The 24,567-nt window shown below is 39.9% G+C and overlaps 1 protein-coding gene across 3 annotated transcripts; it reads right to left on the bottom strand.

Annotated features, from left to right (window-relative positions):
- Positions 1–1,088: 1,088 nt before the first annotated feature.
- LOC125778516 (probable cytochrome P450 4s3) lies at positions 1,089–23,945 on the bottom strand. 3 transcript variants are annotated; one of them, XM_049456765.1, is made up of 4 exons: positions 7,839–8,134; positions 2,206–2,659; positions 1,435–2,141; positions 1,089–1,356 (listed from the first exon to the last, which is right to left on the bottom strand). In XM_049456765.1, exons 1-4 carry the CDS (start codon positions 7,987–7,989, stop codon positions 1,199–1,201), a joined length of 1,470 nt encoding a protein of 489 aa, XP_049312722.1. In that variant the 5' UTR covers positions 7,990–8,134; the 3' UTR covers positions 1,089–1,198. The 3 variants fall into 3 exon arrangements, with proteins under 3 accessions (XP_049312722.1, XP_049312723.1, XP_049312721.1); XM_049456766.1 differs by lacking the exons at positions 1,089–1,356; positions 2,206–2,659; positions 7,839–8,134 and adding exons at positions 19,710–19,812; positions 19,877–20,330; positions 23,644–23,944 and having other exon boundaries at positions 1,427–2,038; XM_049456764.1 differs by lacking the exons at positions 1,089–1,356; positions 1,435–2,141; positions 2,206–2,659; positions 7,839–8,134 and adding exons at positions 18,781–19,045; positions 19,106–19,812; positions 19,877–20,330; positions 23,644–23,945.
- Between the last annotated feature and the right edge of the window lie 622 nt (positions 23,946–24,567).

Here is a 24,567-nt window from a genome sequence, read left to right as displayed (position 1 = left end):
TTCCTAATAATAAAAGACAAGATATCAACGAATTAATTAAAAAGAACTTGATTCCACGCTTTCATCAAGAATTTTATAACAATTTGTGATTCAATCATATATGTATTTCCACTATTTACTAATTATTTCTACTATTTTTAAAAACTGAAAATGAACTTCATATAAAAATATGTTTTGATGCTATGAATTTTTGTATTTTATTTTTTTTTTTTACGTTAAAAACCCCCGAAAATAAAATGTCTAAATGTATAAATTTCGCCCATTATTCATGTCATTTTAAAAAACTTTATAAACCATTTTTATTTATTATGAATATGGGGGTTTGTATTTTATTTCTCTACAATAATGACACATTTAGTTTATAACCGAGAAATTTCTATGTTTTTTCAGAAACAATGACATAATTCAAAGCAGAAAAGTTTTTGTTCAAGAAAAAATTGAGAAATCATTAATTTCGGTCGAATTTCTTCTATAATGTATACTACACATGACATATCACTAGTTTGCATAGAAAATCTGCGATCTTAGCTTTTATTTAACCCACAAAAGAAAGCTGAAAACTAAAAATTGCTCTCCTGAAAAAATGCGTTTTTTGAGTTATGACACTATTGAAGTAAATGAGCGATATGTATATGTTATAGTAGTACGAACTGAAAAATATCTTACGGTATTGAAGTGATGCTTTGGTTAAGAATCTCTGCCAAATTTCTTGAAGATACCTTGTCAAGTGAGAAAGTTTTCCCTACAAGCACTTGATTTCCATCGTTCAGTTTGTATGGAAACTATATGCTAGTTGTTCAATATTGTGGGTTCCGAAAAGTTTGCAGCTTCCTGAAAAGAATAGGACGTCTGCAAAATATCAGGTCAATATCCTAAAAACTGAAAGACTATTTCGCATATATAACTGAAGAACATGATTAAATCGGCTCAGCATGTCAAGCTGATCATTTGTATTGGTACTAGTCTATACTTTATAGGGTCTCCGCTGATGCCTTTTGGGTGTAACAAATATTGTGGCAAAATTAATATACCCTGTTTAGGGTATAAAGAGAAGTTTGTCGTTTATATTGAGGATGGTTTTCAGGTCATACGATTAATAAAAAATATTTATTTAGAACATATTTTTAAACAACTAATAAACAATAATAACACAAGGCGGTAAAAATCAATAAATGCATTAAAAACTGGTAACGGTATTTTATTTTCGGGGCCGCATACGTATCTGTATGCCATTTCCACTTTTCATCACCAACTCTGCCAAATGATTAGGTACGAAACCCTTCACTGGCAGTAATTCGTAACTCCTCAAAAGAGACGATAGCGCAAGCTTTAACTCCAGCATAGCGAACTTTTGACCTAAACGCGAGTAGAAAATGAAATTTAATGAGTTACTACAGAACTGAGAGTTTAATCAAATATTTTAATTTCATTTACCAATGCAATTCCTTGGTCCCGCACTAAATGCTACGAAAGCGAATGGATGCAACTCCTTGTCGTTGTCCAAAAACCGATCTGGGTTGAATTTTTCAGGTTCTGGATAATTATTTTCATCACGATGTACCATGTAGGCCAATACGCTGACAGCGACACCCTTTGGCACTGTTATATTACCGATTTGTAAGTCTTCTTGCGTTTTTCGTGAGTAGGATGGTACTGAAGGATAAATGCGTAGCGTTTCTTTTATCACCGCCTCCAAGTAACGCATGGTTTCCTTTTCACGTCCCTGCATTGCTACGGCCTCTTCGTAAGCGCGCTGCTGTATGTCCTCATGCTGAGAGAGCAGATAAATGCAAAAGCCCATGGCAGAGCTCGTGGTGTCATGACCCTCAAACAAGAAAGTGTCGACTTCTTCGCGTATTTCAAGATCTGTTAGACCGCCACCTTCTAGCTGCGATATCAGCAGCATATCGAGGAAGGCAAGACGCCGTTTACCGCCGACTTCATCGGATTTCTCAGCGTCTGCCATATTATGTATGTTGGTGTCCTGCAGCATTTGACGACGCAACTTGATCATACGATTGGTTTCGCCATGCAGTACCTTCAGCGCTTCGTTGCTCTCTTTGTACGCATCGGTGAAGCGATAGATCAAATCAAAGCGATGCCAAAATGAGAAAAGCCGCTTGTACAAAACGCGACAAATGCTGGAATGGGAATGAAGGGAAAATAAGCCAATTCAAGAGATTTGTTTTTAAATTCTTCACATACGTCTGAACAGCCTTCACGTATTCCGACTCGCTCTGCATCTGTGCATTCTTTTTTAAGCCCATCGCCGTCTCTAAAATAGCATCCAAAGCGAATAACGTTATATATGGATATATATCGAACTGCTCGCCGTTTGCTTTCTCGCGCAATTTGCTGATGAGAATTTGACAGTTATCCTCCATGGGTTCCTTGAATTCGCCCAGTATGCGAAAATGGAAGGCGGGTGTGAGTAATTTTCGGCGACGTTGCCAGGCTTCGTTAGAACTGGTTAGGAGTCCCTTGCCAAGCCATACCTCGGAGAGTTCGTAACTTTTGGACTTTTTCAACAATTTATTATTACTTAGTATTTGCCTGACGTCTTCGGGATCGGAAAAGAAGACCGTGAGATCCTTACCGAACCATATGCGAAAAACAGTACCATGTTTCTTGTAAAGCGAATTCAACCAGACCAGAATTTCTGAAATGAGAATATCATGTTATTAATTAATTTAAACAAATTAATTAATTTATTTTTTATTATTAACGTCCGTTACATAAAATTAGTTCATAAATTAACAAGAAAAGCAATTCTCTTACACATAATAATATTGAGTTCTGGATTGGAATATACATCTATCTCCTTCAGGGTGGAATTAAATAAAGCCGTCTGCAGGCACTATTTATCACCTTCAGTGTTCACATAAATAATTTCATTAAAGTTTATCTGTATACATTTCCTGCGCAATCAATAGATCTTCTATGGAATCAAGATATATACATAGATTAATTTTGAGCTGCTAAAAGTGAGTTTTTCGATGTCGAAATTTGTTGAGCAAAGAATTTGCATTAAATTTTGTTTACGGTATCAATTTTCTGCTGCGGATACGTTGAGGATGGTGTAGAAAGCCTTCGATGATGAGGCTATGTCTAACAAAATGTTTATAAGTGGTATAGTGAGTTCCAAGCCGGCCGTGAACGTGTCGAAGACGAAGAGCGTCCAGGGCGACCATTAACCTCAACCAACGAAGCTCACGTTCAACAAATCAAAGATTTGGTGTTGAAAAACCGTCGACTGATAATTAGAGACCTTGCTGATGAAGTTGGCATATCGAAAGGCTCAGCCAATACCATTTTGAAGGATGTTTTGGGCCTCAAGCGCGTCAAATCTCGACTGGTACCGAAAACATTGAATTTTTTGGACAAAAGGCGTCGCGTTGAAGTGTGTGAAACGATGCTTTCCGACTACCAGGGTGTCATGAAATGCATTATAACTGGCGATGAGACTTGGATCTATGCTTACAACCCCGAAAAAACCGATCAATCGAGCGAATATCGTGCCAAAAGAGAGCCGAGACCAAAAAAATCACGCCAAAGTCAAGGACTGTTTTCTTCGATTATCGTAGTGTTGTGCATTATGAATTCCTTCCTTATCGGTCAAACAGTCAACAAGGAATATTATTTGAACGTTATGCGTCGTTTGCGTAACGCTATCCGCCTAAAAAGGCCGGAATTGTGGAAAGACAATTCTTGGTTTTTACACCACGATAATGCACCATCCCATACTGCCCTCGTAATTCGTGATCATTTCGCCAAAAACTCAACCCATATCGTTCCGCAACCACCGTATTCACCTGATCTGGCGCCGTGCGACTTCTGGCTGTTCACCAAGCTCAAAAGACCGCTCCGGGACACCGGGGGAGATTCAAGCCGCAGAGAAGACGGAACTGAAGGCCATCCCGGAAAGTGACTACAACCAGTGTTTCAAAGATTGGAAAATCCGTTGGCATAAGTGCATTGCATCGGGAGGGGATTACTTTGAAGGGGATGAAATTGATTTGGAAGAATAAATAAAGAATTTTCAAAATAAATACAATGTCATCTTATTTTTTGGGCACAGTATAGTGGAATTCTGTAAGCAGTCTCTAGTCACTATTTGAGACATTTTGAGGTAAAGTCTCCATTTGCGATTAGTTCAGGGGCGGGTACAGAGTCGAATTTTGGAGGGAAGCTCTCCGCAGCTAACACCACCCCAACACAAACCCCTCGCCCCTGAACGAGTTGCTATTCAAATGTAATAGATTTTTGTGACTGTCACTTACAAAATCGTCTCAAGTTACAAACAATTTCTCTAATTTAAAATCTCAGTTTTAGAAACATGTGACTGTATCACAATATAGAATCGCACGGTTAATTTAACATGAAATAGCAGGTTCATTAATTCTATTGACTAGATATTTTTAGTTTCAATACCTCTTGCAGCAGTTTGCAGAGTCTATGATCTAATCAAACATTTTTATATAAATGTGTCAAATATTTGGCAACCTTTAATTATTGATTTCGAAAAATTTTCAAGTTTTAATCAATAATAACATAAAAACGATGTTTTTATTATATTCGACTTTACAATATTTGAAAATATCGATTCCTCAAAGAAAAAGAAATAAATTGTTTTAGTTTCCATAAATAAGTTTGAGCACCGGCCACAGTGCGTCTTGCCTTAATGCTCTCCAATCAAGAAAAATTATGCATAAATGCATAATAATTACATGCCATATTTCTGATTTTATTTATTTATGCTTTGAGTTTCAAAAAAATTAATTTCTTCTAAAGAAAATATGCATAAATGTAAATCATCAATCAGCAAAAAGTGTGTGCCTTATACTTGTACGTCTAAAAAGAAAGTTTCTAAGTCCAGAACCTTAAGTAGATAGATATTTATCAAAGTCCCGCACCATTGTGCTTTAACATAGTAACTATAACAACAAAGCAGGAGTAGTTATCATAACATTGCAATATTTTATAGTGGAACTGATTAAATTATTAACCAACTGGCGACCTTTGTACTTGCTTAAATACAATGAAGGTTTACCCAAGTTTTAATTATACGCTACATTTAATAAACAAATTTGGAGAAAAGTCATCGTTCTTATCGCTTGGATTTATGGTAATAAATTTTAAGATTTTTACGAGTATACCTATACATAAATACATAATACTACTCAGTTAGAGCAATATATACAGGGTTTGTCCGGTAAGTAATAGGACTGTGTAGAGTTAAAAAAATCTATTGAACCATGTCTTGATGTCTTGTCGGACCCGATTGACCCTTCGTTTGAATCTCTTGAGGATTTCCACGTAAAACTTGGGCCAGGAGAAACAAATTCATGATGGACGATGCCTGAATGCGTGATGACAGGAGATATTTCGTATTGCCCTCGTTCACTGCCAGACCCATCTGCTTCGCTTCCAGTTTGGAGAAAGCAGAACAAACGGCGCGGATGTTGAGGCCAATGATATCAATATCATCGGCATACGCCAGCAGCTGTACTCTCTTATAGAAGATTGTACCTGCTCGATTAAGTTCTGAAGTTCGAGTTTTGTATATAGGATATCAAAAATCACAAAGTGGCACCTGTTATTATTAATATTAAGAGCTCATACTTTACCTGGATTCTTTTTCGTTACTTTGGATCACAATGTTAAAAGTGTATAATGGTTGTTCACCTACAATTAAACAGTAGAAAGATGGGTTGCTGAACTTAAACATGGTCATATGTACAAGCCTTGAAGACGATCCACGTGAAGGACGTTCAAAAAACGCATCAATACTAGAAATCATAGCCAAAATACAGGATATGGTTTCGGAAAATCGTCGATTGACTGAGAGGGATTTATTAGAGGCTCTACACATCTCATTAGGCAATGTGAGCCAGATTTTAAGAGAAAAACATTCGAATGCGACTTTTTCAGCAACATTTGGAACGTTTTAAAAAAGATAAAGGATTTTGTGCGTCGATTCATCACTATGGATGAAACTTGGGTCTATCACCAAGACCCTGAATCAAAACTAGAGGCTAAAGAGTCCTGTGAACCTGGTCATGAAGGTTATTACATCAGTTTTTTTGGGATGCGAGAGGAATTTTGTTTGTGGATTACTTGCAAACTTGTAAAACAATTAATTCTGAATATTATGGCAATCTTTTGGACCAGTTGAAGGAAAAAATTCGTGAAAAAAGACTCGGTTTGCAGAAGAAAAGAATCCCTTTTCATCAGGACAATGAACCTTGTCGGAAGAACAGTGGCTAAAATGCATTAATTAAAGTTCGAAATGTGGGAGCATCGACCTTATCCACCAGATTTGGTCCCAGCGACTTCCATTTATTTCCAGAACTCAACAGCTGTTGAAGCGTATTTTGCAGACCTTCCGTTTTCCCACTTCAGGGATGGGATCCACAGATTGGAGGTGTATTAAAGTTCAGGGAGATTATACCGAATAATAAATTGTATTTTGAATCATAAAGTTGTGTTTTTCTTATCAAACGATAAAACTTATTGAAAAGGTGTGTTTGAATGAATGCATGTCGTAAAAAAGCTCTAATCATCTTAATAATAATTATTATACTCTGCAATCATATGTATGTAGATTTTCGAAGTACCTACGTCAGTGCCTGTTTACAACCAGATTAAGAGACATAGATACAAACATATGTAGGTTGCCTTTTATATTTCGGGATTTCGCAACCCATTTTTGAGGGTATGTATGCGTACTCAAAACGTTTTGATATACCACCGCTATTCATGTTGCTTACAGTTACATCGCGATTATTTTTAACAACCTTCGACGTAGGTTATCTCAGTATCAGTGCTTCGATGAACTTAATTCAATTTTTGAGGATGAAGCTCTATTAAAAGCCAATGTTTATCGATGGAATGGTGAATACAATCGAGGTCGTAGATCACTCCAAGACGAATTTAGTGAAAGTCCTCCAAAATCAGTTCTTGTTCCGGAAACTATTCATGCTAAGCGCAAACTGTTATTGCAAGATCGTCATTTGGCCTATCGTGGGATTGAGACAATGATCCACATTAGTGGAACTAGCATACAATAAATATTGCATGAGAATTTTACTGTAAAACAAGTAAGGAAGGGATAAGTTCGGGTGTCACCGAACATTTTATACTCTTCATAATAATGATTTCAACTAATTTAGGATGAATTTCACGATTACTTCGAATTTCCTTCAAGAAACAATTGTTGATTTGATGTTTCTTCGCATATTCACATTTTATTGAAAAAAAGTATTAATTAGAATTAAATTCTGAGAGATTTACCGACATTTTCGATGAAAAATTAGGTTAGGTTAGGTTAGCCACTGAGTTCTTCTTCGTGTTCGATATTAGGGACCTTGAAAAGTTATAGTCCGATCACGACAATTTTTCCACAAGGAATACCTCAGCTCAAATACCGTATTTGTGTAAAGTTTTATTCCGCCATCATCATTGGTTCCTAATGTATATATTATACAGAGAAGGCATCAGATGGAATTCTAAATAGTGTTATATTGGAAGAAGGCGTGGTTGTGAACCGATTTCACCCATATTCCCATATTCCGTAAATTGACGTTAATAACTGTTTCGAGGACTGGAAAAAACGTTGACACCAGTATTGGGACCAAGAGGATTACTTTGAATCTTTCTAAGAATTTACTAAAAAATTTTAAATTATGAACAAAATCTTACTATTTTTTGCTCATTTTATTGGAAAAAAAATTCGGTTATTTATTAACGAGATATTTATGGAAAGTATAATGGGCTCTATGTCTGAACTTTTGTTTAAACACTAATTATCACATATTCAATAACAATTTTGCACTCACGTCCTTTCTTCGCATTCTCGATCAGTTCGCCAATACTCGGTCCTGGTATGGTAGACGCGAACTTTCTTATGCGTAAAAATTCTACGATGTGCGGCAAGTAGCGCATGAAAAGCGCCCAGAGCGCGAAAGCGATCAACGCCAAAGCGCTCATTTGTATGCTTTGTTTGTGTTTTTCAATATAACTACTTATTAAGACGATCTAAACAGCAACACATGCACTTTTCTGCTCGTAAACTGGAATAACGCGCAACGACACTTCTGCCACTGGAGGCAGTTAGATGCAAACTGAGCTAAGCAGTGCGTCTTTTTATCGCTGGCGATAAAGCGATTCATTGATGCATACATATGTACTCTCATTTACGTATATTTATAATCAAATACAATGTAAATAAAAACAATAAATGATAACACTGTGCAAAAGAAGCTTTAATTTTAGTTGGCCCTTAAGGGTCTAGTATTGAGTTAACGGTTAAGTTATTGCTCTTTTCTGAAATCATTACTAAAATAACAAAAAACTATAATATAGAAAAGAAACAAGAGAAAAAGTTAACTTTGGCTGCACTGAAGTTATATTAACCTTCACAGTTGCATTTTTATAGAATAAAATTTAGTATAAAAATATCGATCGGTTTGGATGGCAGCTATAAGCTTAGTGATCCTAACTGAACAAAATGTTCGAAAATTTTAGCAATGCCTTGGATAATAATTTACATATGGCGAGTTCCACGAAGATACCTTGACAGATAAAATAGTTTTTCGTACAACGTCAGTTGCAGTTGTATGCTGTAGTAGTTCGAACTGAAATTTCTTAAAGACACCTCGCCATATGAAAATGTTTTCCATACTTTGCATGGTCCTTTCCTCGAAATTAAATATTCACCAAACTTAGCACGCAATGTGTCCAGGTATAGACGTGATACATGACGTGGCGCACTGTTTTGTCGGTCAAAATTGTGTTTTAACGCTCGCTATTGATTTTACTTATATTTCCTGAATTTTTTCGCATGAAATAAGGCTCAATGATGCCACTATGGCACAATCTGCAACAAACGGTCAATTTTTGGGATGAAATTGTGTTTCCTGAAGTACATGAAAATTTGGCCCCACATGCTGTTAAAATCACAAACTGCCTATTGGTAGACACTGTATATACTATATCCTTCAAACTTTCCTTATTACAAATTCATGGCAAACTAAATATATGTATGTTCAAGATATAACGGGTTTGCCATAGGGAGGTTACAAAAGTAGTTTGATAGGGACAGCAAACGGCGTATTATATATTCCCGCTCTTTTAACATTTCTCTTCAGTAATGTTTGCCAAAAGATCATGAAAAGATATATGGTGCAACAACGAGTCGAAATTATTAAAATTTTCTACCGAAATTCGGAGTCAGTAGACTCAACTCAACTCAACAAGCGCTACGTCTAATTTATGGTCGTCAAAATCATCCTGTCAGATCAACAATTGAGCGTCTAGTGGAAAAATTTGAGTCCACAGGCACAGTACAAAATGTTCCCGTGCCAGTGAGACAAAAAGTGCCCGTACTGTCGAGAATATTATTGCCGCAAACGCAACAATTGAGGAAGACCCAAATCATTCTCTCACACGTCGTTCTCAAGCGTTGGGCATCTCTGTGACGACGTTGTGGGGAATTTTGGGAAAAGATCTTGGCCTACAATATGTAATTGACGGAAGAACTGAAGCGGTTTGACCACCAGAATCGTCGTATGTTATTGAATTGGGCTGAGCAACAACTTGAAAATGATCCCGATTTTCATCGAAAAGTCAGCTTCAGCGCCTCATGCTCATTTCTGACTGAATGGCTTCGTAACCAAGCAAAATATGCTTGTTGATCAGGCAGTAATCCACACGTACTTATTGAGTCATTATTGTATACAGTAAAAATTACCGTTTTATGGGCCGAGGGCGTCATTGGGCCTTATTTTTTCCATGATGATCAAGACCGGCACGTTACTGTGAATGGGAGTCGCTACCGCACAATGCTAACCGAATATTTTTGGCCCGAAAATGGTTGATATGGACTTGGACAACATATGGTCCTAAAAGGACGGCGGCACAAGCCTCACAGCGAATGTCACACTCGATTTAGTGAAAATCAAGTTTGGTGAACGTGAACCATCTCCCGAAATGGTCCAGTCATTTGGCGATTTGACGCCACCGACGATTGATGAACTTCGTACGAATATCGAAAGTGAAATTTCAGCAATATCGCCCGATTTATGCTTGAAAATCGTCGAAAATTGGGTTCATCGTCTGAACTTTCCGCAAGAGTTGGGCATCTCTTTATCTCTGGCGTACACAATGCGCGACAAGAGTGGTTTAACAGATGGAATTATCGAAAAAATGTCGCATTTAGTCCTTGGAATGGGTGCAGTACATAGGTCTGCTTAACGGGGATTACAAACGCAATAGAAACTATACCAACGCAATAGAATCTAAATCGACAAAGCCCCTGGAGGTTAAGCTCGATATCCGGCGAATACATATTCAAGTGAAGTATGATGCAATGCTCATGGCCAGCAGACTCATGATGATAGGTCATTTTGGTCAGACTCAACGCCACTACAGTCATCATATCATACTCGACATTGTTAATGAGTTTCTGTAGGAGTCACTCAAGTAGTCATTTCAAAAGAAGACAAATTTTGGAAAAATTATGTTAAAAGTCCGTACAGCCGCCATTTTGTGTTGTGTTATTTAAAAAATTTTTAATTGTGCGTGGTGAATTATAAAGTTCCCTAAATATAATTTCATTTATTTATTTTTTTTTTGTTTAAACAGTTTATGCCTTTTTCGATGTTTCATTTTATATTTCAAACTTAATAAATTTGATTAAAATTTTTTTGTGAGGTAGAGATTAAAAATGAGCTAAAATATTTACCTAAAAGCTTAATTATTTGAGCCTCTCTTACTTACTGGACACAACTGTAGTTGTTCAACCGAAAAGTATGCAATGAATTCATTTATATTTTAATTTTGGTAGTCTTTTCGTATTTCTAAACAAACTGCAACCAGAGAACTTAAAACATGTTTTTAATTAATATTTTATTATTTTTATTAAAATATGCTTTAAGATCTCTGCCCCAGAGACTTAATATAAAGATTTTCGAACTTCGTGGTAGAATTAGAATTAGAATAGTTATTTGAGGTAATGCACCGCGACCTAGGGTCTATTGTGCCCTCTACTTTATCACATGACCTCCCAGAGCCCCAGCAGCCTGAACAGTTCCAGGAGTTTGCCGGGCTCAAGCGAGGTGATGTGATCCCTGCTGATATAGACAGTGTTGCGTCAAGCGACAAAATATATATTTAAACCTAAAACTAAAATTAAGAAAAATGAATTATAAAAAATTATAAAATATTGAATTATTTAAATTATTGTATACTTACCTTAATAATACATTTGTAATACCAAAATATTACTCACCTTACTCACCTGAACGTAATCTTCTACAATATTTAACGAAAGTTGAAAATTACTATACTTTCCCCTTTTTTATACATATGAACATTACCACTAGTTTAAACCGTTAGTTTAAGATTTAGGCTAAGCAACTAAATGAAATTAAATAAAGATTCTATTGTATTAGAACCATCGAATCGACCGGACGCGTTTTCATTTATTATCGCAATTTATTTTCGAGACAGGCAATTAGGCTTCTTGTTTTACGAGTATTCGCGCATTTCCCAAGTTTACATTTTCGCTTCTCAAAAACACTTGAGAATTTTCAGACAGAATCCAGGGCCTTAAGCCTTCTTCCACAGATTGCTGTGCAATCCAGGATCAGGTGTGCTGGTGTCTCCTGTTCCAGGTCGCAGAACCGGCAGTTGGCACAGGAGACCATGCCCATGTTGGACAGGTGCTTCCTGAGCTTGCAGTGTCCTGTGTATATTGCGACGAGGAGACGGAATTTCTCACGGGGTAGGTTAATTATTTCTTTAAACCTCGAGAGATTGTACCCTCCCAGAAGTAGCTTAGCGTGGCGCATGCTTGCCGCCTGCCGCCAGTGCCGCTCTCTTTCCTCTCTCTCCTCCGTGCGGAGCAGCTCCTTAAGAATGTGGGGTCCTACCGCTATGTATGGCTCTGGTCCCAACATATTGGACGCTGCTGCTGTGCGGGCTGTGCGTCCATCTGTTTAGAGGATATCGTGGGCTTTCTCATTCCCTTCTACTCCCTTGTGCCCTGGTACCCAGATTAGGTGCACCCGATTGCACACGGATAGGCGGTTTAGCCTTTCTATACATTCCTCGACTAAAAGCGATTTGGTCTCGTATGATAGGATCGCTTTTAGTGCCGCTTGACTATCACTAAGAATAGCTATGCGCTGGTTGCGATAGTTGCGGCCGAGGTTGACTTCCGCGCACTGACTGATGGCAAAAACTTCAGCCCGGAAGATGCTTGGGAAGCAGCCCATAGGTATGGACAGCTTAGTACGCGGTCCCGCAATACCTGCCCCAATACCTTCCGGTGTTTTTGAGCCATCAGTGTACCACTGAATGGTACTGTCTTCCAGCAGCTTTCCCAGCGTGGAATCGTTCCACTCCGTCTTGTTGCCTAGAGTTACTTTAAAATTCTTTTTGAGATTAATTTTCTTTGTTGTGCCATCTCGTGGGAGGAGGGCCAGCGGTGTGCTTTCCGCTAGGGCGTCCATCTGTTTAGAGGACATGATCTTCCCTCTTCCACAGCCTTCTGCTGACATTAGCAGCATGGTGTGCTTTGCTGCTAGCTTGATCACCTGATGAAGCGGTGTGAGCTCTAGTAAGACTTCCAGTGCCACCGTGGGGCATGTGCGAATTGCCTCCGAAGCACAGACTCATGCAAGTCTTTGCAGTTTTGACAGTCTTCTTATCACCGAAGACTGCGCCGCTTTGGTGGCCCATGCAACCGCTCCATAGGTGACGATAGGTCTTACTATCATGGTATACAGCCATCTAATGATGCTTGGCTTGCATCCCCATGATCTGCCGGCCAGGCGTCTACAAATCATAAGTGCTCTGGTTGCCTTGGATAGCGTTAGGTCCAAATGCCTACTCCATCTTAGCTGTGAGTCTAAGGTGAGGCCAAGGAATTTGACCTCCTTAGACATTTCCACCTCTGTGCCTCCGATTGTAAGGGATCTCAGGCCCGGAAGAGATCTCCGCTTTGTGAATGGGATCACGGTGGTCTTTGCTGGGTTGATGTTTAGCCCTACCGTGTTGCACCATCCTTTCGCCAAGTTTAGGCCTCTTTGAACAATGTCACAGAGTGTGTTCACAAATCTGCCTCTCGCCATTATGACGATGCCGTCCGCATACCCTTGGCAGCGGATTCCATTGCTTGTGAGTAGCTCGAGTAGCTCGTCTATTATCAGGCTCCATAGCAGAGGGGATAGTACTCCGCCCTGTGGGCATCCCCTCGTGGTGCCAAGACGAATCTTACTTTCTCCCACTATTGTTTCTGCTACCCTAGTGCGCAGAAGGGCTTCAATCCATCTGCGTATCGGGAGGGTTACATTCCTTCTCTCGAGTGCCTTGATCACGCTTGTGTGAGACGCATTATCAAAGGCACCCTCAATGTCTAGGAAGGCGCAAAGCGCTACCTCGCCATTGACTAGTGAATCCTGCAGTTCAGACGTGAGTTGGTACAGAGCAGTATTTGTGGATCTTCCCGCTCTGTACGCGTGTTGTCTGTCATGCAGGGGTGCGACCTTCAGCACCTCCGATCTTATGTGGTTGTCTATTACCTTTTCCATCCCCTTTAGAAAGAAGGAGGTCAGACTTATGGGCCGGAATGATTTGGCTAACGAATAGTCTCTTCTTCCTATCTTGGGGATGAAAATTACTTTAGCAATTCTCCATGGCTCGGGGATATACGACATCGCCAGGCTGTCTCTCATCAGCCCTAGCAGGTGTGGTAGGAGAATGTCCATACCTTGCTGCAAGAGGGCCGGGAAGACGCCGTCCACTCCCGGTGACTTGTAGCTCGAAAAGGAGGCCAGTGCCCACCTGACTGAGTCTGCAGTGAACAGATTCCTTGCAGTCAGCCAGTCTGAGCGATCTGGCCTACGCGTGACCGAAGCTGGGGTTAGGTCAGCTTGAACTGTCTCCGGGAAGTGCGTTTGTAGGAGTGTTTCCGCCCTCTCCTCCGCGCTTGTCGTATAGGTCCCGTCCTGTCTTTTTAAGGATAACACTGTGTCCGTCTTACCCTTCGACATCGCCTTGTGCAGTCGGGCTGCCTCCGGGGTCGTGGCGACGCTCTGACAGAATTTCCTGAAACTGTTTGACTTGGCAAGCCTAATCTCCTTGTTGTAGATTGTTAGCTGCCGCTTGTATTCTTCCCAGCTGCCCGTGCGCTTGGCTTTGTTAAACAGCTTGCGCACCCTAAGTCTAAGAGCTGAGAGTTTACTGGACCACCAGGGGTAGATTTGTTTACTAGTGGTCGCTTTCAGTGGACAGGCACAATGGTAGGCGTCCATAATGGATTGGTTGATGGCATTTAGCCTACTCTCCAGCCCAACTGTGGTGGACCTACCATCCACCTGCTCCACTTCACTTAAGTTCCTGCTTAGATTTTCTCTGAAGAAACCCCAGTTTGTATTTCTCGGGGTACGAGTCGTAGGTCGGTCACCGACTGTCACCCTCAGAACAAAGCGAATGATCATGTGATCTGACATTGAGGGTTCTTTTGAAACCCGCCACTGCGAGATCAGCCCAATCATGCTGTCGTTGCTCAGGGTAATGTCTAGGACCTCTTTCCGAACACTGGTTACGAAGGTTGGTTCACAACCTACATTCTCTATGTTAATATTAGTTATTACTAAGTATAAATTCTGGAAGTGACTCACCCCTCACGTTACAGCCCGTGCTGCCCCATTCCGTGTGATGCGCATTGGCATCGCAACCTATGGTTAGGGGCAGATTGTTGGCCTTGCAGTGCTCCACTAGTTTGAGTATCGATGGGAGGGGTGCCGTGGCCGTCTCTCCCGGAAAATATGCTGATGCGAGGACGAAGTCCGATCCTTCCTTGTCCTTTATCTGTACTGCCACCAGATCTTGCGTTAAAAACTCTGAAATACAGAAAAGGTCTATATCGGCTCTAACGACTACACAGGAACGGGGTCTCTCGCTAGATAGATCCCAGATTACATTGCTCTTTCTTGTGTTGAGGCCTCTTACCTCTCCTCTGAACACCCAAGGTTCCTGGATTAAGATGATGCCCAGTTTATCCGAAATGAACCTCTTTACGATGACAGCCGAGGATGCCGATGCGTGATGGAGGTTCACCTGAGCCACCTCTATGCCGGTACTGGAGATTCTAGTACAGGTTCGACGAGAGACGGGTCCTCGTCCTCAATCCCTCCATCGACCTGCATCTCCAGCCCTTCCAGGAGCTCTTGGGTGGATGGCAACCTGCCTTCCTGCTCTTTGGGGATCTCGTTGCTGCTGTTCACTTCTGCGGCGGAAGTCGCAACCTGCCCAGCCGAAATTTTGTCGTTGGTGGGCTCATCTCGCTCACACGAAACCACAGCGGCAGTCGCTTCATGCGCTGCTGGGCGGGTTACGGGTGGAGCTGGTGCTGCGGTCGTCTCCGTCGAAGGTTCTTGGCTCGTAGACGTGGTCTTGGGCCTCCATGGCCTCACGACGAATCCCTTCTGCCGGATGTACTTATATGACTCGTCGTCCATCGTTATGTTGAGGTTCCACCCAGAACCCTCAACTTTGCTCGCTACGACCTTCCACGCCGAGGTACTTAAACCTTCATTCTGGTTCCTTACCAGATTGAGCGCGATGTCGTAGCCTTTGTCTGCGCTTCTTGGGAAGAACGCCACCATGCTGTGTAGCTGTGGAATCTCGTCTCCCCTTCTTACACACAAGGCCGGACCCTTCCAACCCTCTAGCCTTGGTATGATCCCTTGTAGCCAAGTGGCCGACTTTTCATTTTGGCAGTCAAAAAGCAGCATGCCGCCCTTGAAAAATATGCCGTTAAAGGCGCTGGTGAAGCCTATGCCGACAGACAGGGCATCCACTATGCAGTCCTGGAGAGCCGTCAGTTGTTCGGATCCCAGGGCCTCCGCCGGGTAGTTGCGGGGCAACACAGCCATCCGAATGCTGCTCACAGCCTCTGCGTATTTGCGGCTTGCGGTTGCCTGCTGTTTGGGGTTGGAACGCCTTCCACTAGTCTCCTGTGGTTTGTCCTCTCTTACCCTCTTTGGTCTAGGTGGCTCCTGAGGTGTTATCTGGCCACTCTTCCTCTTCTCCATTCTGGGTGCTTCTTGGGGCGCCGTCCTTGCTTCGCTCCGTCCTTCTAACGAAGCAGCGTGAGCCCGGCGACGCCTTCGATTTCTACGCCTTGTTGCCGCCGATCCACCGTTGGCATCTATGCGCTGTGCATTGTTGGGAGAGGGGTTGTTCCCACTGCTCCTACTCAGAGCCCGCTTTTCAGCTGACTCTGGTGTCATGCCGTCCTCCAGGAATCTTAGGTACCACTTAAGAGTGGCTCCGCTCATTCCTGCTCTACGAGGATCGCCATGACCTCCTGGCTGTCCTGGCTCCGGGGTACGTGGAATGTTCCCTCCTTGCCTTCTCCGCTTTCGTTCACCCTTAGATTCCACTTTCGTGAAACCACCCTCCTCTCTGCAGTCGATCCTGCTCGAGGGGGTTGAGGGGGCAGCATTTGCGCGATTTACCGTGGTCTTTGCTGACTCACTACGCTGTGTACCGCTGCCGGAGAGCACATCGTCGTCGTCACGAGCGTGCTCCTCGAAGAGTGCTCGCTCTTCAGGCGACAGGGCATCAAGGAAGCTAAACTTTCTTCTAGCTCCTGGGCCACTCTTGCTTGCGGTACTGCTGCTGCTGCTGCTTCTATCCGTTGCTCCGATTGTAGTTGTTGTTGTTTTGGTTGTCGTTGTTGTTGTTGCCGTTGTCTGTTTGTTGTTCCATCTTGTTCTTATGACCGTTTGGCCCGTGTTGTGGGCCTCCCGGTCTAGTCTTTGAAAGGGGAATCCAGAAGTCCGCTGCGCCAAAGCCCCTTGACGCAGTAAGGCCACCGTTACTTCCCAAGGCGGCCCGGTGTTGGGAAGGCTCCGTACGAATACAGCCGAATTTACCTCCTGGCTGCAAATCATCCAATGGGCACGGGTCGCATAACACCCTGGATTAGGAGGTGGTAGCTCTTGGTCGCCGCGCACATGCGGCCTCTGCCATCCCCCAGGGAAGATGCTGAGCAGCATCACCCTGGTGGATGGGAGCTGCCGTGCTGTGCTGCGGTTTAAGCCCCTGCACCACGACTAGGTGCCTACCATTCGCAGAGGCTTCGTGGTAACTTTGTACCGCACATAACGGCCAATATGTGAGTTATCCCAATGAAAATAAGAAAGCGTGTTTTATTCATAATGTGTATCTTTGCGCCTAAAATAAATAAATTTGAGCGGAAACTTGGTCTATCCTCTATATATTTGGTTTTACACCTTAAAGTATTTCCCTGGCTTTGATTCTTGCGATTGGTTGCACCCGAACTTAGCCTTTCCTTTCTTGTTTTTTTTTGTTTTTATAGTAATAAATAAATAAACAAATATGTACCATTTTGGTCAATCACTTTTTGCAATATTTCCGCTAGAGACATTATTCCACCTGCGTAAAACTTTCATCGGTGTAAATCGAACGAAGTGGAGGCGAGCGAACCATTGTTGTGCTACACGAACTGATACAACATCGTCTCCGTAAACTTCACAAATTTCATTGATGGCTTGCATGGCATTCTTCCCTTTTTTATACAAAAATTTCAAAATATAGCAAATTTCTTCATTATATTCACCATTACATGACCCGGTAGGAAGATGGAAATTTAAGGGGGTCTGGTCTAGACGCATGAATTTTAGGCATTTTTTAAACTAAGATAAAAAAAATGAAAAACATTTTTACTATAAATTTTTTTATACGTTTTTTATTGACATTTTAATAATATAAAAAAATTGCGAAAAAAAGCCAAAATTCGTCGAGATACAGGCCGGTGGAGTTGGGGCTTCAAAAAAAACGGTGCGTCCTGGTTGACGTGATTTCAACCCTCGTAGAGATCTAAAACACAAAAAACAAGAAGATTCTTCATTAGTAAGGATGTCGTTATTGGGTTGACCATTTTCAAAAAAAAAAAATATCAAAATAGCGTGGACTTGAAAAAAAAAAAATTTTTACCCGATTTTTTCGACCTTTTCGAATTTTTTAAAAATACTTCAAATCAAAATTTTTGGAAATCCAAGCAGACACGATAGAGCATTGTATAAAGAAGATATGTACATACCAAATTTCAAAGGAAGCGGTTCAGTAGAACTTGAAATATCATGTCAACTACCTCAAAAAAAGTAGTTTAGAGAAAAACGCGTTTAAAGTTTAGGAGACAATTCTAGTGAACACGGACGCCACGTCACAAAATCGGCTGTATCTCCGAAAATATGTCGAATTTTGAAACATTCTTCCTAGATCACATTTCTGAAAGTCTAAACTTTCAAAATATGTAAAAAAAAATCGATTTTTTTCAAAATCCTACACCAGAATTTGTCTTTAACTGTCTAGTAGCGACCGCTTTGAAAAAATAGATAGTGTGATATTAGTAGGAACAGAGTCGCACCTAGATCCTATATAATGTGGACTTCTTCCTATTGAGTTTGACTGGATAAAATATAATATGTATTTAAAAACAAGAAAAATTATTAACTTCGGCTGCCAAAAAGCTATAATATATGTAGCTTATCTTTAGTTTGTATGATACCTGTGTATATGTTATAGCACAGCATGATCATTTGTATTGGTATACTAGTCTACACTTTATACGGTCTCCGCTGATTCCTTTCGGGTGTTACAAATATAGTGGCAAAATTAATATACCCTTTTCAGGGTAAAAAGAGAAGTTTGCCGTTTATATTGAGGGTGGTTTTCAGGTCATACGATTAATAAAAAATATTTATTTAGAACATATTTTTAAACAACTAATAAACAATAGCACAAGGCGGTAAAAATCAATAAATGCATTAAAAACTGGTAACGGTATTTTATTTTCGTGGCCGCATACGTATCTGTATGCCATTTCCACTTTTCATCACCAACTCTGCCAAATGATTAGGTACGAAACCCTTCACTGGCAGTAATTCGTAACTCCTCAAAAGAGACGATAGCGCAAGCTTTAACTCCAGCATAGCGAACTTTTGACCTAAAAGCGAGTAGAAAATGAAATTTAATGAGTTATTACAAATATTTTAATTTCATTTACCAATGCAATTCCTTGGTCCTGCACTAAATGCTACGAAAGCGAATGGATGCAACTCTTTGTCGTTGTCCAAAAACCGATCTGGGTTGAATTTTTCAGGTTCTGGATAATTATTTTCATCACGATGTACCATGTAGGCCAGTACGCTGATAGCAACACCCTTTGGCACTGTTATATTACCGATTTGTAAGTCTTCTTGCGTTTTTCGTGAGTAGGATGGTACTGAAGGATAAATGCGTAGCGTTTCTTTTATCACCGCCTCCAAGTAACGCATTGTTTCCTTTTCACGTCCCTGCATTGCTACGGCCTCTTCGTAAGCGCGCTGCTGTATGTCCTCATGCTGAGAGAGCAGATAAATGCAAAAGCCCATGGCAGAGCTCGTGGTGTCATGACCTCCAAACAAGAAAGTGTCGACTTCTTCGCGTATTTCAAGATCTGTTAGACCGCCACCTTCTAGCTGCGATATCAGCAGCATATCGAGGAAGGCAAGACGCCGTTTACCGCCGACTTCATCGGATTTCTCAGCGTCTGCCATATTATGTATGTTGGTGTCCTGCAGCATTTGACGGCGCAACTTGATCATACGATTGGTTTCGCCATGCAGTACCTTCAGTGCTTCGATGCGCTCTTTGTATGCATCGGTGAAGCGATAAATCAAATCAAAGCGATGCCAAAATGAGAAAAGCCGCTTGTACAAAACGCGACATATGCTGGAATGGGAATGAAGGGAAAATAAGCCAATTCAAGAGATTTGTTTTTAAATTCTTCACATACGTCTGGACAGCCTTCACGTATTCCGACTCGCTCTGCATCTGTGCATTCTTCTTTAAGCCCATTGCCGTCTCTAAAATAGCATCCAAAGCAAATAACGTTATATATGGATATATATCGAACTGCTCGCCGTTTGCTTTCTCGCGCAATTTACTAATGAGAATTTGACAGTTATCCTCCATGGGTTCCTTGAATTCGCCCAGTATGCGAAAATGGAAGGCGGGTGTGAGTAATTTTCGGTGACGTTGCCAGGCTTCGTTAGAACTGGTTAGGAGTCCCTTGCCAAGCCATACCTCGATGAGTTCGTAACTTTTGGACTTTTTCAACAATTTGTTATTACTTAGTATTTGCTTGACGTCTTCGGGATCGGAAAAGAAGACCGTGAGATCCTTACCGAACCATATGCGAAAAACAGTACCATGTTTCTTGTAAAGCGAATTCAACCATGCCAGAATTTCTGAAATGAGAATATCATGTTATTAATTAATTTAAACAAATTTAAACAAATTAATTAATTTATTTTTTATTATTAACGTCCGTTACATAAAATTAGTTCCTAAATTAACAAGAAAAGCAATTCTGTTACACATAATAATATTGAATTCTGGATTGGAATATATGTATATCTCCTTCAGGGTGGAATTAAATAAAGCCGTCTGCAGGCACTATTTATCACCTTCAGTGTCCACATAAATTATTCCACTAACTTCACTTACTGTCACTTACAAAATCGTTTCAAGTTACAAAAGTTGTCCCTAATTTAAAGTCTAAATTTTATTTAGAAACTTGTGACTGTATCACAATACAGAATCGCACGGTTAATTTAACATGAAATAACAGGTTCATTAATTCTATTGACTAGAAATTTTTAATTTCAATACCGCTTGCAGCAGCTTGCAGAGTCTATGATCTAATCAAACATTTTTATAGAAATGTGTCAAATATTCGCCAACTTTTAATTACACTGTGATAGCTTTTTTCAAAAAAAAAATGACAAGACCAAATTCGACGGTTTCCTCCTATTTCGGGGTCTACGAATCGAACTGCATCATTACTTTTTTGAGTTACAATCATGGTTTCATACAAAAATTGTTGTTGAAGTTTTTCATCAAAGTGGCCCATTGTAAGAGAAAGGCACATTTTCTTCGGTATCTAACTTTATTAATGTTGACTTTTTTGGTAAACTTTCTTTGGCAAAGCTTCTCAGAATAAGTCCGTCTTTAAGTTCTTAGATGACTGTAAACCCCAAAATAAATGTTTTTTGTGTCCTTATAGCCAATATGTCGAAAAAACTGAAATTTAATTCATTTTTTTTAATGTTTTTTCCCTCACGTTTCGTCAATATTTTAATTTACCCTTTGATACATGATTATTGTGTACAAATCAGCAAGCAACGAGTCAAGCTTTTTGCCGCTGTACCAATGCTCAAGGGGGCGGCGACTTGGTGAAATCTTTCTCCATGCTCATCGGATTCAGTCGGAACTTGCTGCTCAAAATGGTCCTTGTTATGGTGAAGGAAATGAATTTTTAAGGACATATTCACACCTATTTCTTCAAAAGAGTCCACCATGTCATTCACATATTTTTTCCAATCTTTAGACCGATGCACTCCTAAGCAATGGTTTATAACGGTCATAACGGAGTTCCAGACAATTTTTTCATTTGGCCTCAGAAGTTCTCCGAATTTTGCGTTCTTCATAAGTTTTCTTATATCGGGTCCTTGTTGGAGCTTTTGGAAATTGGATTGTGTTATCCACATACAGCAATCCTGCTTTTAAACTATTTTTCGACGAGTCAATAAACAAGCGCCATTGCTCTGGTTTGTACTCACAGTTCATGTATTGCATAAGACCAGGAATATTTTTACAATACGAAAAAGTATTGTCGCCATTAACTTCAAAGAAATCTAAAAGCTCCTGCTGTCTTTTGCGGTATCCATACACCTTCACATCTTTAGACAATATATTTACCGATCGATGATGATGTGCTAGGCAAATCGCTTGTCTTTGCGATAATTTCAGCTGTCGTACCATCGTATTCAAACGGGCTTGGGAAATCTCCAAGTGACGACATGGGCTTTCAACTTCGGTTGGGTTATACATTGAGAGTAGATCTGTAGGCTCGGTGGAAAATGTTGGCGAAATATATCTGTCAGTTGGACTTGGACGTCTTGGTATTGGAACATTTTCTGAGTGAGATACTGGTAGCTGTGCAGATTGAACACTTTTGTAAACTGTGTTTTTTTTTTGAGTCTTGCAAATTTGTTCTTGCACGCGTAGCAGTTACCAGTATGATGCCCTTGTGGATCTATCCAAATCATTGGGATGCCGAACCCCATTTTTAGGCACAGTCTTTTTGACCAGTTATGCAGGTTGTTGTTGCATTGCGTGCAAATGGTATTTGGCACCCAATCTACGTCTCTTATAACGGGCAAATCGAACTATTCCTCGTAGATGCCGGCAGTTCCCGAAGATATTTTGCGTCTACTCCGAGGGCTTGTAAATTTTCCACATAAGTACGTAGCAGAACTACGATAGGCCAATTGGAGACTTATTCATTTTAATTTATTTTCTTAATATACAAGGCACTAAAACAATGTTCTTTCCGCGAAGTCAAAGTCAAATTAACTACTGCAATCTATGCTTAATGACTCTACTATGCTTTTTGACTCTTAGGCAAGCATTTAACGTTTCTTTCAAACGATACTTGTTGTTATTTCTTATCAGGGCAGTGGTTAAAAGCTTGACTCGTTGCTTGCTGATTTGTGTTGGACATTGACAGATGAGTCTTATTAAATTTAATTTAAATATTGTGTACAAATTTATGATACTTATTGATAACACTTATAAGATACAAAAAAAAAAAAAAACAGTACACAAACATAGTTGTGTAGCGTTTTTAAAAAATACAAATTTTGTTAAGTTTTTTTTCTAATGGTTAGTTTGCTCAGAACGTTGTCTTTACTTAAGTTTCTTACTATTACAAGATGTCACTTAATGTATAAGTATCAAAGGGTAAATTAAAATATTGACGAAACGTGAGGGAAAAAACATTAAAAAAAATGAATTAAATTTCAGTTTTTTTTCGACATATTGGCTATAAGGATACAGAAAACCTTGATTTTGGGGTTTACAGTCATCTAAGAACTTAAAGACGGACTTATTCTAAGAAGCTTTGCCAAAGAAAGTTTACCAAAAAAGTCAACATTAAAAAAGTTAGAGACCGAAAAAAATGTGCCTTTCTCTTACAATGGGCCACTTTGATGAAAAACTTCAACAACAATTTTTGTATGAAACCATGATTGTAACTTAAAAAAGTAATGATGCAGTTCGATTCGTAGGACCCGAAATAGGAGGAAACCGTCGAATTTGGTCTTGTCTTTTTTTTTTTGACTATCACAGTGTTATTCAGCAAACTCAAAAGACCCCTCGGGGAAACCGTTTTGAGACAATTGAGGACATTAAACGTGAATCGCTGAGCTACATTGAAGGCTATTCCGTAAATTGACGTTAATAACTGTTTCGAGGACTGGAAAAAACGTTGACCCCAGTATTGGGACCAAGAGGATTACTTTGAATCTTTCTAAGAATTTACTAAAAAATTTTAAATTACGAGTATGAACAAAATCTTACTATTTTTTGCTCATTTTATTGGAAACAAAAATTCGATGATTTACTAACGAGATATTTATGGAAAGTATAATGGGCCCTATGCCTGAACTTCTCTTCAAAGACTAATTACCACATATTCAATAACAATTTTGCACTCACGTCCTTTCTTCGCATTCTCGATCAGTTCACCAATACTCGGTCCCGGTATAGTAGACGCGAATCTCCTTATGCGTAAAAATTCTACGATGTGCGGCAAGTAGAGCATGAAAAGCGCCCACAGCGCGAAAGCGATCAACGCCAAAGCGCTCATTTGTATGCTTTGTTTGTGTTTTTCAATATAACTACTTATTAAGACGATCTAAACAGCAACACATGCACTTTTCTGCTCGTAAACTGGAATAACGCGCAACGACACTTCTGCCACTGGAGGCAGTTAGATGCAAATTGAGCTTAGCAGGGCGTCTTTTATCGCTGGCGATAAAGCGATTAATTGATACATATGTACTTTTATCCATAATCAAACACAATGTAAATAAAAACAATACATGATAATGATTACACTGTGCAAAACACGCTTTAATTTTACTTGGCAATTAAGGGTCTAAGATGGAGTTAACGGTATTATTATTGCTCTTTTCTGAAATCATTACTAAAATAATAAAAAGCTATAAATATAGAAAAAAAACAAGAAAAAAATGAACCTTGGCTGCACTGAAGTTATATTAACATTCACTAATGCATTTTTATAGCATAAAAGAGTATACAAATATCTTGAGTCCGATTTTGATCGATCAGTTTGGATGGTAGCTGTAAGCTTTACAGTTTCACTAACCTTGGTGTCTTGCTTTCATACATGTAATGTTTGGGTGAAATCGTTCCCTCTGTTCTTCAATACAATCTCCAAGATGATCAGTACACATACGGATCTAAAAGGTGGGATAAAATTAGTCGACGTCATAATCAGCACCACAAAGTTCATAGAAAAAATTAAAAATATCTTAAACAGAAAACAAAACTTGTCAGACGGTGTTATCTCAGTTTAATTGGTAATAAAGTTTTTCAATCACAGACATCAGCTTATCA

Source organism: Bactrocera dorsalis, chromosome 4 (genome assembly GCF_023373825.1).
Source record: "Bactrocera dorsalis isolate Fly_Bdor chromosome 4, ASM2337382v1, whole genome shotgun sequence".
In the NCBI taxonomy this organism is placed as follows: domain Eukaryota; kingdom Metazoa; phylum Arthropoda; class Insecta; order Diptera; family Tephritidae; genus Bactrocera; species Bactrocera dorsalis.
Note: the sequence above shows the minus strand (reverse complement) of the source record. Positions and strands in the feature narration are given on the sequence as shown.

What these genes read in the sequence shown, in the direction of transcription:
- LOC125778516 (XM_049456764.1), bottom strand. Translation starts at nt 23,794, where the DNA reads ATGAGCGCTTTGGCGTTGATCGCTTTCGCGCTGTGGGCGCTTTTCATG. An exon ending in CGAGAATGCGAAGAAAGGAC is followed by an intron (nt 20,331 to 23,643) that starts GTGAGTGCAAAA and finishes TTCTCATTTCAG; the next exon opens with AAATTCTGGCATGGTTGAAT. An exon ending in AGGACCAAGGAATTGCATTG is followed by an intron (nt 19,046 to 19,105) that starts GTAAATGAAATT and finishes ACTCGCTTTTAG; the next exon opens with GTCAAAAGTTCGCTATGCTG.